This window comes from Pantherophis guttatus, chromosome 16 (assembly GCF_059756535.1).
Source record: "Pantherophis guttatus breed Tessera chromosome 16, ASM5975653v1, whole genome shotgun sequence".
In the NCBI taxonomy this organism is placed as follows: domain Eukaryota; kingdom Metazoa; phylum Chordata; class Lepidosauria; order Squamata; family Colubridae; genus Pantherophis; species Pantherophis guttatus.
The window spans coordinates 18,709,566-18,727,843 of record NC_142078.1 but is presented as its reverse complement, the minus strand read 5'-3'; the positions used below and the strand labels follow the sequence as shown (position 1 = coordinate 18,727,843).

Genomic DNA, 18,278 nt, shown 5'->3' with positions numbered 1-18,278 from the left:
TGTGTGTCATTTCCAGCAAGAAGTATAAAATATCCTAGCAACTATTACCATATATAGAGCCAACTTCATTATACTTTGTGTGAATATGAAGCTTAATAATGCTTAACAGAAAAAAACAGCTGATGGGGGAGGCGGGGGAGAAGCTGATTTTCAGACATTCGTTTCACTCTATAAGGAATCATAATGGATTAAATCAAAACTAATTAATTAATGCATGCTCCACAACTTTTGACATTCAACTGCGATTTTTAAAAATGGCCATAAAAACGAGCCTGTAAAATTGTCCTGGACCTGATGGAGAGAGATTTGATAAGGATTTAAGGGAATACGGGAAATGCAGAATAATATTTTAATGTGGCGTCCTTTTAATTGTTTTAACTATTTTTTTTTTTACTTGTTTTATAATTTGTAAACCTCCCAGAGTCACATAGGGGAGATGGGCAGCACAAATATAGAAAGAGAGGGGGGAGCGGGGAGAAAGAGAGAGGGAGGAAGGGAGGGAGAAAAGAGGGGAAGGAAACAGAGGAAGGAAGGAAAGAAGTTAGAAAGAAATGAAGGAAAGAGGGAGGAAGGAAGGAAAGAAAGAAAGGGAAGGAAGGAAAGAGGTTAGGAAGGAAAGGAAGGAAGGAAAGAAGTTAGAAAGAAAGGAAGGAAAGAGGGAGGAAGGAAGAAAACGGAAGCAAGGAAACAAAGAAGGAAGGAAGGAAAGAGGTTAGAATGAGAAAGGAAGGAAGGAAGGAAACAGGAAGGAAGGGAAAAAAAGGTAGGAAAGAGGAAGGAAGGAAATGGAGGGAGGGAAGGAGGGAAGGAAAGAGAGAGAGGTTAGAAAGAGAAAGGAAGGAAGGAAGGAAAGGGGAAGGAAGGAAGGAAAATAAGGGAAGATAGGATCTTAAGACAAATCCTTAATTTGTCTTGAGTTGTCTAAAAAGCTTTCCTGCTTCCACTCACTTCACTCTCTCGAACCCTCATGCATTTTCTAAATTTTACTTCTCCAACAGGCCGGAAATAGCCACCTCAGCAGCGAGAAAGGCCCATGAAAGCTGCCCCTATCCCATTTCAGAAAATAGACAACTGATTGATAGAGCATTATGAGATAGAGGTGTCCTGGCGGGGCATTGATTGACACAAGTCGCTGCACTTTTCTAAGAGGGAGGGGTTTCATTCCTAAGAAGCTTTCCAATATTTCTTGGCTTAAAATAGACTTAATCTCTTGCCTCTCGCCGCTGAAGATGACTGAGCTGACCTGGGAAATGGGCATGAAATGGAGCTTGAAATGCAGAATTCATTCTCGTTTTCTCCACGCTCCCTTTTAAATTATTTCCTGCAAAGGGTGCTCTACTTTCTTAAAACAAGGAGTTGAAAACCCGGAGTAATTGGGTTGCTCGGTGCAAAGAAGGAGGAGGGAAAATTCTTTTTTCCCCCCCCGGCTGTGATTGCCTTAAGCGCCTTCCGTCTACCAAGCTGCCTCCTAGCAAATTCCCTTCGAGCTCAGCTTTTAAGTCACTTTTTAGAAGAATTGATTAAACACCGCTCCGTCCCTTCGTTCCAACAAAATAAAATTGAGAATAATTCCCAACAAAAATCTTTCAGATTGACCCGTTTAGTTGAAAATGGAAGCTTTTGAAAGCAGCTAGGTTTCCCCTTGTAAATATAAGGCTGGTTATGATTTGCTTAAAAGGGACGTGGTGGCTCAGCGGCTAAGACGCTGAGCTTGTTGAGCGAAAGGTTGGCAGTTCAGCGGTTCAAATCCCTAGTGCCATGTAACGGGGTGAGCTCCCGTTCCTTGTCCCAGCTTCTGCCAACCTAGCATTTCGAAAGCACGTAAAAAAAATGCAAGTAGAAAAATAGGGACCCCCTTTGGTGGGAAAGGAACAGCATTCCGTGGGCCTTTGGCGTTGAGTCATGCCGGCCACATGACCACGGAGACGTCTTGGGACAATGCTGCCTCTTCGGCTTTGAAAAGGAGATGAGCACTGCCCCTTAGAGTCAGGAACGACTAGCACAGGGGTCGACAACCTTAAACACTCAAAGAGCCACAAATTTTAGAGACACAATTTGTCACTAAACAAATTGTTGTAAGTGGAGGACTACCTGTAGAAGCTTCCAGATAATCTGAGGATGGACTACCTTGGGTAGAAACCTGACCATAAATTCCAACGTGACGATGGAAAGGTCTTTGACCACAAGTTTCAGTAGAAGCTTCTAGGACATCTTAGGTGGACATCTTGACCATAACTTCAACGTGATAATGTCTTCTGAGCTAGGCTTCCTTAGAAAGCATGAAGCAAAAGTTTTAATCCCGGTAAAACCTCTTTTATTAACACGACTGTGAATTCCGTTCATTCACAGTCAACGAGACTTTGGCAAACAGTCTTTCAGAGGCGTGTTTATCGACACAAACCTTATCTTACTTGGAATGCTGCCAGAGAACCAATTTCCAAAGGCATGGCAAGGCCAAACTTGGCACAGAGTCTATTAAGAGTCACGAACAGAACTTTCCAATCTTGAAACGAGACGAAAAAATTCCTTCCTGCAAAAGCTCCCTCCCCGTTCGCTCCTCTTTTATGTCCTATGGGAGGGGCCAATCATCTCCAAGGTGTGTGGCCTTACTCCCCAGTCGACCCTGCTTTCTTAATTGTTCTTGTCTTCTGGCAGCTCTGCCCATGCGCACACTGGGAACGGGCTCCCGCTGTTCCTCTGCCTCGCTGCTGTCTTAACTCCCTCTCGGCCTCTGACGCAGAGCCCTCGTCCGAGTTTTCCCCAGCCCCCAGGACTGGCCCGTGTTCCACCCCAACCTCCTCACTGTCCGACGGCAGGTCACAACATAATGGAAAGTTCTTTAACCGCAAGTTTCAGGAGAAGCTGAGGACATCTTAGGGTGGACGCCTTGAGTAGAACCCTGACCATATCTTCAAGTTGACGACGGAGCGTCCTTTGACCGCCCTCTCTCTCTCTTTCACAGGTCTCCGTGTAAACTGGCTTCATGGATCGCAGATAAGAGACAACCCCAGAAGTATGTTTGTATGTCTCTCTCTCTTTCTCTCCAAATACTTTTTATTTATTTATTTTTTTGATTTGACTTAAAAACTTCTCCGAATCTCTTTTTTGCGGTGGTTGTTTTTTAATGCCTACCCATCCTCTTGATCCTTTCAATATCAGCTTTCCTTTTTTTTTTTTTTTGGTGGTGGTGGTGGTGGGGAAATCCCAATGGCAGAGGGAAGAACGCTTCTAGGGATTTGTGGGGTGGGGGAGGTAGAGGGGGTGGGCTGGGGTCTTTCTCCCATGCTTCACAGCATGGAAGGGAGGTAGATCAATTTCCCATCCCGCGTTCAGCTGGACGCTTTCCTGCCCGGCTGGATTGGATCAAAACACCTCCCCTTGTTTTTTCCGTCCCGCGATAGGCACTCATTTCAGTCACTGAATCCAAATTGCTGCGTTTTTGGGTTGTTGGGGTTTTTTTTCCCCCCGCTCTGCTTTTCTCTTCTCCCCGATAAAAATGGGGCCAGATGAAGTTAGTTTATCCATGCTAATGCTTTGATTTTTTTTTCTCTCCCCCTCCCCACCTTTTCTTTCTCTCTCTCTTCTCTGCCACAGTAGGTAACCAGTTAGGAGCCCTAGTACATCAAAGGTAAGCGGTGGGTTATGTTTTATTATTTATCGATCGCGCGTAATTGTTTATTGATCTGCCATCTGTACCGGAGCCTTTACAGAGTCAGAGGTTGGGAACGCTGCGGAACGGTGGGGCGGTTTCCATCTCCTTTTTCTAAGCCTTGTGCTTCAGAATATTGTATTTAATTATTTTTTTTGGGGGGAGAGAGTGAGCTGTAGGAGGTGAAGGGGGGACATTTGTGGTGTAGTCACACAGAAGACGCTGGCGGTTAATAAATATTTACGTGATGCCGGCGAGTGATGAAGTGGAAAACAGAAAAAGGCTCGGGTGAGATTTGAGGAAGCGTAAGGCAATATTCGACAGATAGATGGGATCAGGACGAAGATTAAAAGGATATAGACAGTCCTCGTTTAGCGACCATTCAGCGTTTTGACAGACATCCCTCCGAAGGGTATTTATTCTGGAGTTCTGACAGCAACTGGAAGTTTTCAAGAAGAGATTAGACAACCGTTGGACTGGGATGGAATCAGATCTCCTGCCTTGGGCAGGGGGGTGGACTAGAAGACCTCTAAGGTCCCTTTTGATTCTATGATACTAAGGGTATTTATAACCTGGTTCTGTAGTTCTGACAACAATACACATTGAAACCATTTAGGACGCTTGCCAGTTGGCTGGTTTTTATGTGATTTATGGCATTTTTGTCAGTTTCCAACAACAACAACAAAACATTTATAGGAATGAATGGAGCCTGTCTGGTGTATTGGTTAAGGCACCATGCCTAAAATCACAGGATCTATTTTTAAATTTTATTTAGTTGGCTTTTAGTCATTTATTTATTTCTGAGCAATGAATTGTGTCACCGAAAAAAAAAATGTCCCGGAAAAAGAATGAATTGAAAGACTTAAAAAATAACTCAGGTGGTACATCGCCCACTCTGAAAACCACGGCCAGGTTTTTAAAGGTTCGTTTAAACAGCAGGTTAGGGTTAGGGAATGGTATAAAGTCTGCTGCTTGCGCAGGGGGTTGGACTAGAAGACCTCCAAGGCCCCTTCTAACTCTTGTTATTCTTTCAAGAGGAGATGGGCTAGATTAGGCCCAGCTAGGTCCATTATTGGGTGCTAAAAATTGGCGCTAGATAACAGTCGACAGAATTCAAGAGGGGCTGAACGTGGACCGTTTGCGGCAACGTAAAGACTCCAGGCTGATTCCTCTCTTGACTCCACCTTCATTTCTTCTAAAATGATATTTAGGTAAAAGTTAACTCGGCTGAACTTTAAACCTGCGTTGGGAATCAGGCTGGAAGTTTCAACTGAAAATAGTTTTATAAGCGGGAGTTTTAACTTTTACCTATTTTCATTACTTCTGCACCATAGCCTGGGCAAGTCCTCTAGTTATGTCGAGGTGTCAGAAACCCTAATCAGCCTGATCCACCGGGGGGGGGCGGGGGGGGAGGACACCAGGTCCCATCCCCAAGCCAAGAACGATCGCAACGATCACCAAACCCATTCCTTCCGTTTGCATCAGGGTTGTACTTGCACAGTTTCCCAGATGCTGAGCTGATCCCCGTCGTAATTCCTGGCATCTAAATCTGATTTTTTCCCCCTCCCAAATGGTGACATTCCAGAGGCAGAAACAATGATGAATTTTCTTTCCTGTTCTCTTCAGGGCGGTAATAACCGAAGATTTCAAAGTGCCTGACAAAATGGTTGGATTCAGTAAGTATTTACTGGGGAGAGGTAATTCAGCACTCCTTCTGCAGATGATCAGTTTGCGTTTCCAGTAGAGACTCGGCTTCTTTCAGTTGGAGCCATTAACACCGCTGAGGCCGTTGCAATTGTGGGATGAAAACCGTGGGACGAAAAACTTCTCAAATCTCTTTTAAGAATAAGAGAGCGACTTCTGTCTGTTGCAGAAATCTGCTACAGGTAGACTTCGACTCGGAACAGTTCATTTAGTGACCGTTCGGAGTGAAAAAACTGACTTCTGACCCTTTTTCACACTTGCAACAGCCCCATGGTCACCTGATCAAAATTCAAACTCTCTAGAGACGCGTACGATGAATGGTCGAGGGAACTGAGTATGTCTAATTGAATGAAGAGAAAGATGAGGGGGTGACATGTGAGCAGTGTGTTGTGGCCTGCCAGCAGATCTTGTGGCAGATTCAGACAGTGAGGAGGTTGGGGAGGAACATGGGCCAGTCCTGGAGTCTGGGGAGGGCTCTGATGAAGGCTCTGCGTCGGAGGCAGAGAGGGCCAGGGCTGTCTGACAGTTATCAGCTGCCTTCAGAGTCAGACATCAGTGGGGCAGTAGAACAACTGTAGCCTGTGCATATGTGCAGAGCTGCCAGGAGAAGGGAAGAGCTAAAGAACAAGGGTCAACTCAGGAGTAAAGCCACAGGTGAATGGCCGCTCCCAGAGGGAATAAAAGAGGAGCGAAAGGGGAGTGGAGTTTGCAGGAGACAATTAGTTCGCTTAATTGGTTCGTGACTCTCCGGGACTCCTTGCCAAGTTTTGAAGATATCGGCTTGGCAGCTCCCCAAGCCAGATAAGGTCTGTGACTGTAAATTCTCCCTTGAAAGACTTTGCTGGATGTGAATGAGAAGAATTCACAGTAAAAGGGTTTTTTCTTGGGACAAGGAGTCCGCATCATGCTCTTGGGAAGCCTGGGTCAGAACACAGTGTTCCAATACTGTCAACGTGGAGGAGGGGGTCAAGCTATTCTCCGAAACACCTGAAGGCAGGACAAGAAATAATGGGTGGAATCTAATTAAGGAGAGAAGCAACCTAGAACTAAGGGAGAAACTTCCTGACAGAACAATTAATCAGTGGAACAACTTGCCTCCAGAAGTTGTGTGTGCTCCATTCCTGGAGGCTTTCAAAAATAGATTTTTGACTGGGACGGTATAAGATCTCCTGCCTTGAGCAGTGGGGTTGGATAGAAGACCTCTTGAGGTCCCTTCCAGCTCTCCATTCTACGCCTTCTGTTCTAAGAGTAGACACCTCCTGATGTTGGTCCTATTTTTTTTTAATTATTATTATTTTTTTTTGCAGTTATCGGCAGGGGCGGTGAGCAAATCTCCCGGATTCAGGCAGAATCAGGGTGCAAAATTCAGATAGCATCAGGTAAGGAGTTTTGGGGAAGCGGAGTACACCGTAACTTGATTATTTTGCTCCAATCCATTTCCTTATTTAGAGAAAACCGCCCGCATGATGGCATGGCTCCTGGTTGAGTTTGTGGCGTGTGGAGCCATGAGTTAGGGTTGATAAACCATGTTCTGTGGCTTAGTGTGTGGCGTTCTCTCACCTGAGCACCTTCTGGCTAAGGATATCTTTCAGTTCTTTTCGTGGACCTCTCACTGACCAGGTTCTAGCCTCACAGCTGTGTTTGCAAGCAGTGGATATTAACCGGGGAGGCCCCGAACGTTGAATTTGGCCACGTAATTTGAATCTGCAGTTACAAAAGAGAGGTCCTTTAGCTTGAAAGCTTGTTAAAGAGAAACCAAGCCTAGAACTAAGGAGAAATGTCCTGACAGTGAGAACAATTTAATCAGTGGAACGACTTACCGCTAGAAGTTGTGGGTGCTTCATCCCTGGAGGTTTTTAAGAAGACATTGGACAGCCATTTGTCTGATATGGTTATAGAGCTGTGATGGTGCGCGGAGCCATATCTGTGGCCACGTGAGCGTTTTTGATTTTCGGGCCCACCGGAAGTCAGCAAATGGGCTGTTTCCGGCCTCCGGAGAACCTACGGAGATGCGGAAGGCTGTTTTTGCCCTCCCCAGGCTCCAAGAAAGCCTCTGGAGCCTGGGGAGGGCGAAAAACGGGCCCACCATGCCATCATGTGCCAAAAGCAGGGGGATCGCTGGGGAGGGTTTGCGCATGCAGGCATGGGGGGAGGGCGCACTGAATTATGGGTGTGGGTAAGGTTAGCCATCACTGTTAGAGTCTTCTGCTTGAGGAGGGGATTGGACTAGGGAGACCTACCAAGTCCCTTCCAGCCCTATGACTCTACGGATTGCCCTCAGCCTTGTCTAGAGGCCATAGAAAGCTGGCAGCAGGATGGACAGGATCTGTTGACATATTTTTCCCCTTTATTGTCTTGGCAGACAGCGGTGGGATGGCAGAACGGCCTTGCATGCTGACCGGATCCCCAGAGAGCATCGAGTAAGCGTTTAAAACCAGTACCTGTGATTTCTTTTCACCACCCCACCCCCCACCTCCTCACCTCTGTCCTCTCTCCTTTCTTCTTTTTTTGGTTCTCCCCTGAATCTCTTTTTACTTTTCTCCGCGCCGCCTTGAAACAAGCCACGGCCTGCTTGACGGCCTTCCAGACTTGTTCTTAACAGCCAGAGCGGTTTTGTCCGTCGAGAATTTTCTCTTAGCGCGATTCCCTTTTCTGTCACGCAATATAGACGCTCCTTTGAGTCCTATATATATTCGGGTTTTCTCCCGCGTAAAATTGGAAGTGTCTTGGCGACGTTTCGACGAAGTCTCATTCGTCATCTTCAGGCTGGTGTTTTCGGCTTCGTGCTTCTAGGAGCAATGTGTGATCGCTCCTAGAAGCACGAAGCCGAAAACACCAGCCTGAAGATGACGAATGAGACTTCGTCGAAACGTCGCCAAGACACTTCCAATTTTACACGGGAGAAAACCTGAATAACCAAAGACCTACACACACACACACACATGTATATTCTTTTTCGTAGGGTTTATGTGTGTTTTTCTTCTAGCCAGGTTTTCCCTACGTATCCAAGGTTGCAGAAAAACCTTGGTTACGTAGGGAAAACCTGGCTAGAAGAAAAACACACACATATATATATATATAAAATAATGTATCCCTGAGTTCGCTTTGTGCCGAGGGTGGTTTGATGCTAAGAACTGAAAAAAGATTTAATCCCCTCCAAGCCATCAGATTTGCAAAAGTAGGCCACAAGGATAATCGACCGGGTTTTTTTATCGCAGGGAATATTTGTGCCACGTAGAACGCCAGGAGAATAAATTCCTCCCTTCTTCTAAAAAATCAAAATTTACCAGCCCTGGTTTAGTTCTGTGAAGAAGATCTCCAGGGGGTGGGAAGGGTGGCTTTTGAGAGAAAGTCCCCTTCTAACTCCCACCCACCCCCTTTTTTAAAAAATCGCCCCAAATCCCTTCCTTCCATCTCTTCCATTAGCCCTCAATCCTTTGCACTAGATCCGTGATGGCGTACCTACGGCACGTGTGCCACAGCTGGCACGCAGAGCCATATCTGTGGGCACACAAACGTTGCCCTAGCTCAGCTCCAGTGTGCATGCGTGCGCCGGCTAGCTAATTTTTGGGTTTTCTGGGCCCACCAGAAGTCGGGAAACGGGCCGGCCATTTTTGTCCTCCTCAGGCTCCAAGAAAGCCTCTGGCACCTGGGGAGGGCAAAAAACAGGCCTACCGGTAACCTTTTCGCTGCTGTGTGCCAAAAGCGGGGGGGCGGGAGCGGGGGGGGTGTTGCGCGCACATGCATGGGGGGGCATTGAATTTTGGGTGTGGGCATGCACGCAAGCAACACCCTCCCCCCGGCGCTTCCCCCGCTTTTGGCACATGACGGCAAAAAGGTTAAGCCATCACTACACTAGATCTTGGTAGGATAAGGAGGCTGGTGTTTTCGGCTTCGTGCTTCTAGGAGCAATGTGTCACGATCTTGAAGGACTTAGTTCTCATGAAGATAGAGGCTGGTTTCAGGCTCACCACGAACGAGATGACCTTCCAACCGTGCCTAGAAGGAATAAGGTCGCCGAAGGGAGCATTTAAGTCCTTCCTCTCCCAATCGTTTCATGATTTCTCCATCCCTTTTGTGAAAAAAAATCACAACGCACCAAGCCCTGTTGGAGAGACAACGATAAGAGGTCCTTGTAGGAAGCCCCAAAAGCCAACAGAGATGATGGTGGGCAAGGAACCCTTCCCAACCTGATTGCCCACCGGAGGTTAAAATGGGGCGGGCTTCAGTTCTTGAGGGCCCTCAACTCCTTCCTTCCTTCCTTGAAAGGGAGTCTGGAGAAAGCTAGCAGCAGAAGAAGCGATCCGGCCATTTCTCCTTCATCCCAACCCTTTTTTTTTTTTTTTTTTTTTTGCATTTGACCGATGCATGCCAATCAATTCCCCCACCCCCACCCCGACCATTCGTTTGGGGAGGCGGCACGAACCATGACCGATTGCAAGAGTTACGGCTGCCCGTCCTCCTGTCCTTCCCTACACCCTTCCCCTTGGCAGCCCAGCAAGGGAGGGGCGGGGTGGGGGATTTCTGCTCTCTCTCTCTCTCTCTCACGCCCTATAGAAACTTTAGGGACAGTATTTCCTCCCTCCCACTTCTCAGGAGCTGAGTTTACCTTCTCCCAAGGAGCTCTTCCCGCTGGAACCACCACGGGCCTCAGGCTTACAGGAGCCCACTTAACAATATGGACCAGCTCTGTCACTCCCCCAGCCTTTGGGTAGGTGGGTTTTTACCAAATCCATCTGTGGCAATCTTTTTTTTTTTTATTTCAAAAAATTACATTGGGGTGATTGACAAATGTTAAAGGAAATAAACCCTGGACATTTTGAAAAATAGGATCTTTTCTTTTCTTTTCTTTCTTTCTTTCTTTCTTTCTTTCTTTCTTTCTTTCTTTCTTTCTTTTTCTTTCTTTCAATTGACATTGCTCTGGTTCCATTTTTTTTTTTTCCTTTTGAAGTTCGACACCTTAGGGTGGGGAAATCCGTACACACCAAGGCACACCATAAATAAAATAGCTTGGTGCCATCTTAGAGGGCCTTGAGGTTCTGCCCTGGCTTCTTTTCCTGGTTCGGAGTGGGTTCTCCTCAGGGTGGGCTTCAAAAATTTTAGCAAGGGGTTCTCTGCCCGGTTGCTGGGTGGGCCTGGCTTAGTTGGCCTCCTGCACCACGGCGGGAGGGCGGGTGTTTTCGTCCTCCCCTGGCTCCGGAGGCTTTACTTGAGCCTCCGGGTGGACGAAAATGGCCTCCCCAGGCTCCGGAGGCCCTCTGGAGGCCTGTTTTTCACCCTCCCCAAGCCTCTGTGTGCGCCCTGCACTTACCTGCATCCAAAATGGGCCGCGTGGAGACTCCTGGGAGGGGAGGGGCAGGGTGGGTGGGGCCAGCCAGGAGTGGGATTTGGGGGTTCTCCGAACTGCACAGAATCTGAGCTATTCGTTCTCCCAAATCCCTGCGAATCCCCAGCAGTCCACCCCGGTTCTCCTCAACTCTTGAGTTCATCTTCTGATAAATGGTTGTTTTTTTTTCCCCAAAGCTGCATGATCTGAAGACTGGGGCGGGTGCGTGCATGCATTTGAACTGGGCCCTGTCTCTTACCGTGTTTCCCCGAAAATAAGACCCTGTCTTATATTTTTTTGAACCCCGAAATAATCACTTGGTCTTATTTTCGGGGAAGTCTTATTATTTTGGGGCGCATGGAGCAACACGGGGCTCCTCTTGCTGTCTTGCCTGATTTCCACCTCTGTGTTTAAATATTTTAGCGCATGTGCTCCAAAGCCCGATGGGGCTTATTATCAGGGGAGGTCTTATTTTCGGGGAAACAGGGCATCTGTTTAAAACTTTCTTCGCATCTAAGTGAGTGGGTTTTATTTGCTTTGGCCATTATTCACCCAAATCGGCAGGAAAAAGATGACTCTGATAGAAGAGAATATTTGTAGCTCAGGGTTGAATTGTGGGGTCCTTGGTGTTCTCTGAGCTTGGTGGCATTCCTGCAGATGTTTCGTGATCCAACTAGGTAACATTGTCACTGCTGAAAGGTAGCACTAAGTAGAAGAGAATTCTTGTGACCTCGGCTTCCTGAGTCATTAAAACACACGAGTAGTTCCAAAAACCTCTTTTATTGCAATAGCTGTGAATTACGTTCATTCACAGCTGAGTCCCAATTAGTTGCAAAAAGTCCTTTGGGAGTAGTCCTTCGGGATAATCACCCACCTTTATCTCCCTTGACACGCTGCCAAAGACCTATTAGGCAAAGCCACACAGAGTCCAGAATCAAACAGAGATGCCGACTGGGAACAGAATTAACAACGTTGCTTTCCTGCAAAGGGCCCACGTGCCTTTGCTCCTCTTTCAAGCCTTATGGGAGGGGCCAATCATCTCCAGGCCTTACTCCTGAGTCGTCCCTTTTGTTTTAACTGTTCGTGCCTTCTGGCAGCTCTGCGCATGCGCGCACTAGGAACAGGCTCCTCCTGTTCCTCTGCCTCTCTGCTGTCTGACTCTGGAGGCTCCGGAGTCTGTGCATCACTCCCAGATAGCCCTGGCCCCATCTCTGCCTCCGACAGAGCCCTCGTCCGAGCCTTCCCCAGACTCCAGGACTGGCCCATGGTCCTCCCCAGCCTCCTCACTGTCCGACTCCGCTGCCAGCTCCGCAGGCTGCTGGCGGACCACAACAAGAGCTCCCTTCTAGCACTGATGATGTTACGTAGCTGGGTTCATGAAACTTCTACAAGAAAGCAATCAAGATCTAACAGCCAAGCTCAGAGAGCACCGAGGACCGTACAGAAGTTGGCTTGTTGAGGTGCTTGTATCATCGGTAGCTTGCCGGTTGGACAACTGATGTCGCCAGGACTTCCAGCTAATCACAACGGTTGCGACAACTATAGAACTGGAGGGTGTGAGGATTGTGGTGAAGACACTTCGAATCAGTGGCCTGAGTGGTCACCAGACAGTGGCTGTCCTGAGCCCCCACGGACTAAGCGAGGCCACCAGAGGCCTTGCTTTGTGACGTTCACGGAGAGGGGGGGACAAACATGACCTCCGAGAGGGGGACGGACACTGCGACTGTCACAAATATGAGTCGGTTGGCAAGTGTCTGAATTTTGATCACGTGACCACGGGGACGCTGCAACGGTCATAAGTGTGAAAAAAACACTCACTTTTTTTCAGTGTCATAACTGAACGGTCGCTAAACGAACTTATAAGTCGAGGACTGCCTGAACTTCCATTTCTCTTTTCTTTTCTTTTTTCTCCCCACCAAAAGAAACACCCTGCGTTCCCTTTTAAACCCAGAGAAGATGGGAAGCGGGTGCCGTTCGTCAGTCGGTTTCCTTGACATTATTTTTTTCTTTTTATCTCTTTTTTTTCCCCTTCCGTTCTTCCTTCCCTTCCCTTCGTCTCTCTTCGTGTCCGTCGTTCCCCACTCTTCCCCCCCCCCTCATCCCCCGACTCCCGAAGACAAGCGAAACGACTCCTGGGCCACATCGTAGATCGTTGTAGGAACGGACCCGGCTTCCACAACGACGTGGACGGCAACAACACGGTGCAAGAAATCCTCATTCCGGCCTCCAAAGTGGGTCTGGTGATCGGGAAAGGCGGTGAAACGATAAAACAATTGCAGGTGCGTACGGCGTCGCCTCCCGCCTCCCGTTCTCTCTCCATCCACCTGCTGTGTGAAGGCTTATAGGGGACAGGGAGTCCTCGAGTTACGGCCTCAGTGGAGCCCCAAAGACGGTCGTTAAGTGAATTTTGGCCCCCGCCCCCCCCGTTTTACCACCTTTCTCGTCACGCTCGTTGAAGTGAATCACAGCAACCGTCATAAATAGGAGCCGGTTGCCAGATGTCTGAATTTTGACCACGGGATCGCTACGGCGGTCATAAGTGTGAAAAACGGCCATCAGTCGCTTTTTTCAGTGCTAACTGAATGGTCATTAAATGAATACTGTATATAATACATAGGAGCGCACATTTTATTTTATTCTTTTTTTAAAAAATAAATGAATATATAAAGAATAGTTTCTTTTTTTGCTTGGGCATTATTGGTCATTTTCTTGACATTTTTGAGAAGGTTTGCCCTGGCTGATCTAGCCCCATCTGCCTCCTTTCCAGTACAGTTAGTTCTCAACTTACGACCGCAACGGAGCCCATAATTTATGTTTGCCAAGTGAGAAATTATATTAAGTGAGTTCTGCCCCATTTTGCGACTCTTCTTGTCACATTTCTTAAGCAAATCACCCGCAGTCGTTAAATTAGTCACCCGGTGGTTAAGCGGTTATCCGGCTGCCCCATTGACTTGGCTCGTCAGAAGGTCGCAAAAGGGGGGATCACAACCGTCATAAATGTGAGTCGGTTGTCTCAGGGTCCGAATATAAATCACACGACCCTTGGGGATGGTGCAGTGGTTGTAAGTGTGAAAAAAAAACGCTTCATATTTCCCTTTTTCAGTGACCGTTGTAACTTCGAACGGTCACTAAATAAACTGACATAAGTCGAGGACTAATCTATTAAAATATACCAAATCTCTGGAACTCTTCTCACTTCCTTTCCTTCCCTTTGTCTTATTTTCACAGCTTTGAAGCAGGATTTGCAGGTGGGGTTTGGGTTTTTTTGGCATTTCATTTATTTTTATAGTTATTTTCTTTCTCTCTCTCTCTCTCTCTCCTCCCCTGCCCCTCCCTTTATCTGTGCGACGCATATGTAGGAACGAACCGGCGTGAAAATGATCATGATCCAAGATGGCCCTTTACCGACCGGAGCAGATAAACCTCTTCGGATTACGGGAGATGCTTTTAAAGTACAGGTGTGTATCGAAGAGGATTCAGCAGTCGTGCTGATTGAAAAAAAAAAAAGTTGGTTGAGGGAGGATCTGGAATAACAGTCCAGAGAAAGAGAGGCTGTGTGTCAGTAGTGGGATTCAATTTTTTTTTTACTGCTGGTTCTGTGGGTGTGGCTTGGTGGGCGTGGCAGGGGAAGGATACTGCAAAATCTCCATTCCCTCCCCACTCCAGGGGAAGGGATACTGTAAAATCTCCCTTCCCATTCCAGGGGAAGGATATTGCAAAATCCCCATTCCCTCTCTACTCCTGGGGGAAGGATATTGCAAAACCTCCATTCCCACCCCACTCCAGGGGAAGGATACTATAAAATCTCCCTTCCCACTCCAGGGGAAGGATATTGCAAAATCCCCATTCCCTCTCTACTCCTGGGGGAAGGATATTGCAAAACCTCCATTCCCACCCCACTCCAGGGGAAGGATACTGTAAAATGCCCATTTCCTCCGCACTCCTGGGGGAAGGATACTGCAAAATCACAAACACACACACACACACACACAAACCAGTGGTGAAATGTAAAATTTGTTACTACTGGTTCTGTGGGCGTGGCTTGGTGGGGGAGTGGTAATGTGACTGGGTGGGTGTGGCCAACTCTTTTTTTTTTTTTACTTTTAAAAGGATTTTTTCTACAACCTCTTTGGCTGAACAGGTTGCAGAAAAAAATGCTTTTAAAAGCCTCTGACGATCCCAGCTGAGCCGTGCGATCATCAGAGGCTTTTTTTTTTAACTTTTAAAAAGAGGTTGTAAAAAAAATGCTTTTAAAAGTAAAAAAACCAGCCTCTGATGATCCCGCGGCTCAGCTGAGCATGGGGGGGGAGGCGCAGAGATTTTTGCTACCGGTTCTCTGAACCATCCGCCGCCATGGCTACCGGATCAGGCGATCTGGTCCAAACCGGGAGCATTTCACCCCTGCCACACACTCCATATTTTTGCAAGGTTTTATTCAAAGCCTAACAATTCAGGAGCCAGTTTGGTTAAGGCGCCGGGCTAGAAAGTGGGAGGCCGTGAGTTGTAGCGCTGAAGAGCCTTATCCTGGTTTCCAGGCCCTCGTCCTGGGAAACCCAAATACAGGTTCTCCCCACACACATCCTTTCCATTCATTAACATGGATCTCTTTTCTCCCTTCGGAATCCTCTAGCAAGCCCGAGAGATGGTATTGGAGATTATTCGAGAAAAAGACCAGGCCGACTTCCGGGGTATACGCAACGATTTTACATCCAGAATGGGAGGAAGCATAGAGGTATGCAGTTGTGTGAACTTCCTGCGTCTTCCTCGCTTGGCAGAACATAATGCCAGGAAAATGAGAATGTTCTTTTTCCTTTCCTTTTGGCTATATTAAACGCATTTTAGAACATAGAATAACAGGGTCTGGGAAGATGGCCCGGTACTCCCGTTTTTCTTTCTCACCTGGCACCAGATCCTCTCTCTGCATCTGGGGAGGGTGAAAACAGCCTTCCCCACCCACTCGGAGGCCCTCCGGAGGCCTGAAACAGCCCATTTCCCAACTCCTGGTGGGACAGGAAGTGACTTTTTTGCTGTCCCCAGCCTCCAGAGCCTCTCTAGGAGTCTCAGAAGGCCCGAAATTCAGTTGGCCGGCACACGCATGCCATAGATTTGCCATCACGGCCCTAGGCCATTATGGACAAATGGCTGTCCGGTTCTCTTCTTAAAAACCTCCAGTGATGCAGCACCCACAACTTCTGGAGGCAAGCTTTTCCATGGATTAATTGTTCTCACCTGTGTCTCCAAATAACAGAGTTGAAAGGAACCTGGGGGGGGTGTCTTCTAGTCCAGCCCCCTATTCCATTCCAGACAAGTGTCCGTTCCTAAACCCAGTTCTAAAAATCTTCACCTCTCTTGATGTAAACCCATGTTGAGCTCCCTTTCCTCGGTCTCGGTGCAAACTGCAACGAGGGATGAAAACATGACATTCATCCAGCACTGAATGCATGAGACGAAACTCCCACCTTGATACTCGGTTCAGTTTGAGTCATGGTTCGTGTCCAAAGCCCCCTCCTCACTCGAATACCCTTCCTTTCCGCAGGTGTCTGTGCCCAGATTCGCCGTGGGGATCGTAATAGGAAGAAACGGTGAAATGATCAAGAAGATTCAGAACGACGCCGGGGTTAGGATTCAGTTTAAACCAGGTTTGTTTCTTTTGGTGGTCTGACCCAGGTTTCCGTTGAGGCACTGTAGACCAGGGGGTCCCCAATCTGTGCTCTCCCCTACCTGTCCCCTACTCGCCTGGTCCCTGGTGCCCAAGAGATTGGGGACTACTGTTCTAGACCAGGAATGGGGAGCGATGTCCCCTTTATGACTTGTGGACTTCAACTCCCAGAATTCCTGAGCCAGGCTGGCTCAGGAATTCTGGGAGTTGAAGTCCACAAGTCATAAAGGAACCATCGTTCCCCACCCCTGGTCTAGACTATTTATGCATAATATGGTTTAATCGTGGCTTAGTACTTTAGGCTTGCATTTTAATATATATATATATTTTGTAGCCTAGACTACAAAACTATTAGTTTTGTATATAATAGGTGTAACTCAATAATATCCTTATCATCCTCGACATACATAATTAAGTCTGCAATTTCGGTCGTAACTCATGACGGCCGTAAAGGGGAGATGATCATGTGACCTCACCCAATTTGTACCACTTTTTTGTGGCCGTTGTTAAGCAAACCCCTTTTTTCTCTGTGTGCTTTTCGGTGGATATCTTTCGTCGTGTGCAGCCTGCTTAAAATAAAACGGCTGAAATTCAGAAAGCTGGCAATTTAAGCCAAGTTTGGAGGGGCAGGGGGTTATTAACGCAAAGGCGAAACCTTGCAAGCAATGAAATTAGTGAGATTTTGCACATCGCTTAATTTATTTTATGTGTTTATAAGAACCCGGCAAGGCTCTGCAGGGAGGATGCCGCTAAAAGCTATATCTGCCCGATGGACAGATTAGTCCTTGAATTACAACAGTTAGTTTAGTGGCTGTTGGAGGTTACAACAGCGCTTAAAAACCTGGCCGATGTTTCATGGCTGGGTGGCTGAGGAATTCTGGGATGGTGTTCCTGGGGGATGGACTTCACAAGCCTTAAAAGCGGCCAAGTTTGGAGATAATCTTTTTGCAGGATTCTGTCTCCCTGCCTTCCTTCTGTTGTTGTTTCACTGGGCTTTTCCCTCGCTTCGTTCCCCAGATGATGGTATTAGCCCAGAAAGAATCGCGCAGGTCATGGGCCTCCCCGACCGATGCCAGCACGCAGGTCACATTATCACCGAGCTCATCCTCACGGCACAGGTGAGTCAGCCTGAGCGCCGGCAAGCTCAGGGAAACACGAATTAACAGAGTCGGAAGGGACCTTGGAGGTCTTCTAGTCCAACCCTCTTCTCAGACCCTAGACCTGTGATGGCGAGCCTGTGGCATGCATGCCACAGGTGGCACAGGTAGCCAAATCGGTGGGCACACGAACTCAGCTCTGGCACACATACACGCGCTGGCCACTTGATTTTGGGGCCTTCTGGGCCCACCGGAAGTAGGGAAACAGGCTGTTTCCTGCCTCCAGAGGGCCTCAAGGGATGATGGGAAAGGCCTGTTTTTCTCTCCCCCCCCCCAGGCTCCAGAGCCTTTCTAGGAGCTTGGGGAGGGCGAAAACGGCCTTCCCCACCCCCTCGGAGGCCCTCCGGAGGCTGGAAACAGCCCAGTTGCCAACTTCCGGTGGGACCGGAAGTCTCGTTTTTTTGCTCTCCCCAGCCCGGGGAAGGTGAAAACAGCCTTCCCCACCCCTCCGGAGGCCGGAAACAGCCCGTTTGCCTACTTCCGGTGGGACCAAACGAGCCATTTCCGGCCTCCGGAGGGCCTCCAAGGGGGTGGGGAAAGCCATTTTCGCCCTCCCCAGGCTCCTAGAAAGGCTCTGGAGCCTGGGGAGAGAGAAAAACGAGCCTACCGGGCCATCGCGTGTCAGGAGGGGGGGGGTCATAAGTAGGGGCAGGGCACCTACGCGCCCCCCCCCCCCCCCAATAGCCATCACTACCCTAGACCATTTGGCTGCCAGCAAAGACCCAGCAGTCGCCTCCGGCTGCTTTTGAGCAGGGTTGAATTGCTCTTCTAAGAGAGGGAGAG

At 48.0% G+C, this 18,278-nt stretch overlaps 1 protein-coding gene across 3 annotated transcripts in view; it reads left to right on the top strand.

Annotated features, from left to right (window-relative positions):
• FUBP3 (far upstream element binding protein 3) overlaps positions 1-18,278 on the top strand; it is a 42,112-nt gene that overhangs the window by 11,392 nt on the left and 12,442 nt on the right. The window contains exons 3-12 of one of the 3 annotated variants that reach the window (XM_087879585.1): positions 2,963-3,013; positions 3,598-3,628; positions 5,276-5,325; positions 6,661-6,732; positions 7,716-7,773; positions 12,796-12,958; positions 14,039-14,137; positions 15,310-15,411; positions 16,216-16,318; positions 17,356-17,456. In XM_087879585.1, the coding sequence (XP_087735711.1) occupies positions 2,963-3,013; positions 3,598-3,628; positions 5,276-5,325; positions 6,661-6,732; positions 7,716-7,773; positions 12,796-12,958; positions 14,039-14,137; positions 15,310-15,411; positions 16,216-16,318; positions 17,356-17,456 (830 nt within the window). Of the gene's footprint in view, positions 1-2,962; positions 3,022-3,594; positions 3,629-5,275; positions 5,326-6,660; positions 6,733-7,715; positions 7,774-12,795; positions 12,959-14,038; positions 14,138-15,309; positions 15,412-16,215; positions 16,319-17,355; positions 17,457-18,278 lie in introns of all 3 variants that reach the window. The other 2 variants (XM_060683972.2, XM_087879586.1) reach the window with 2 other exon arrangements.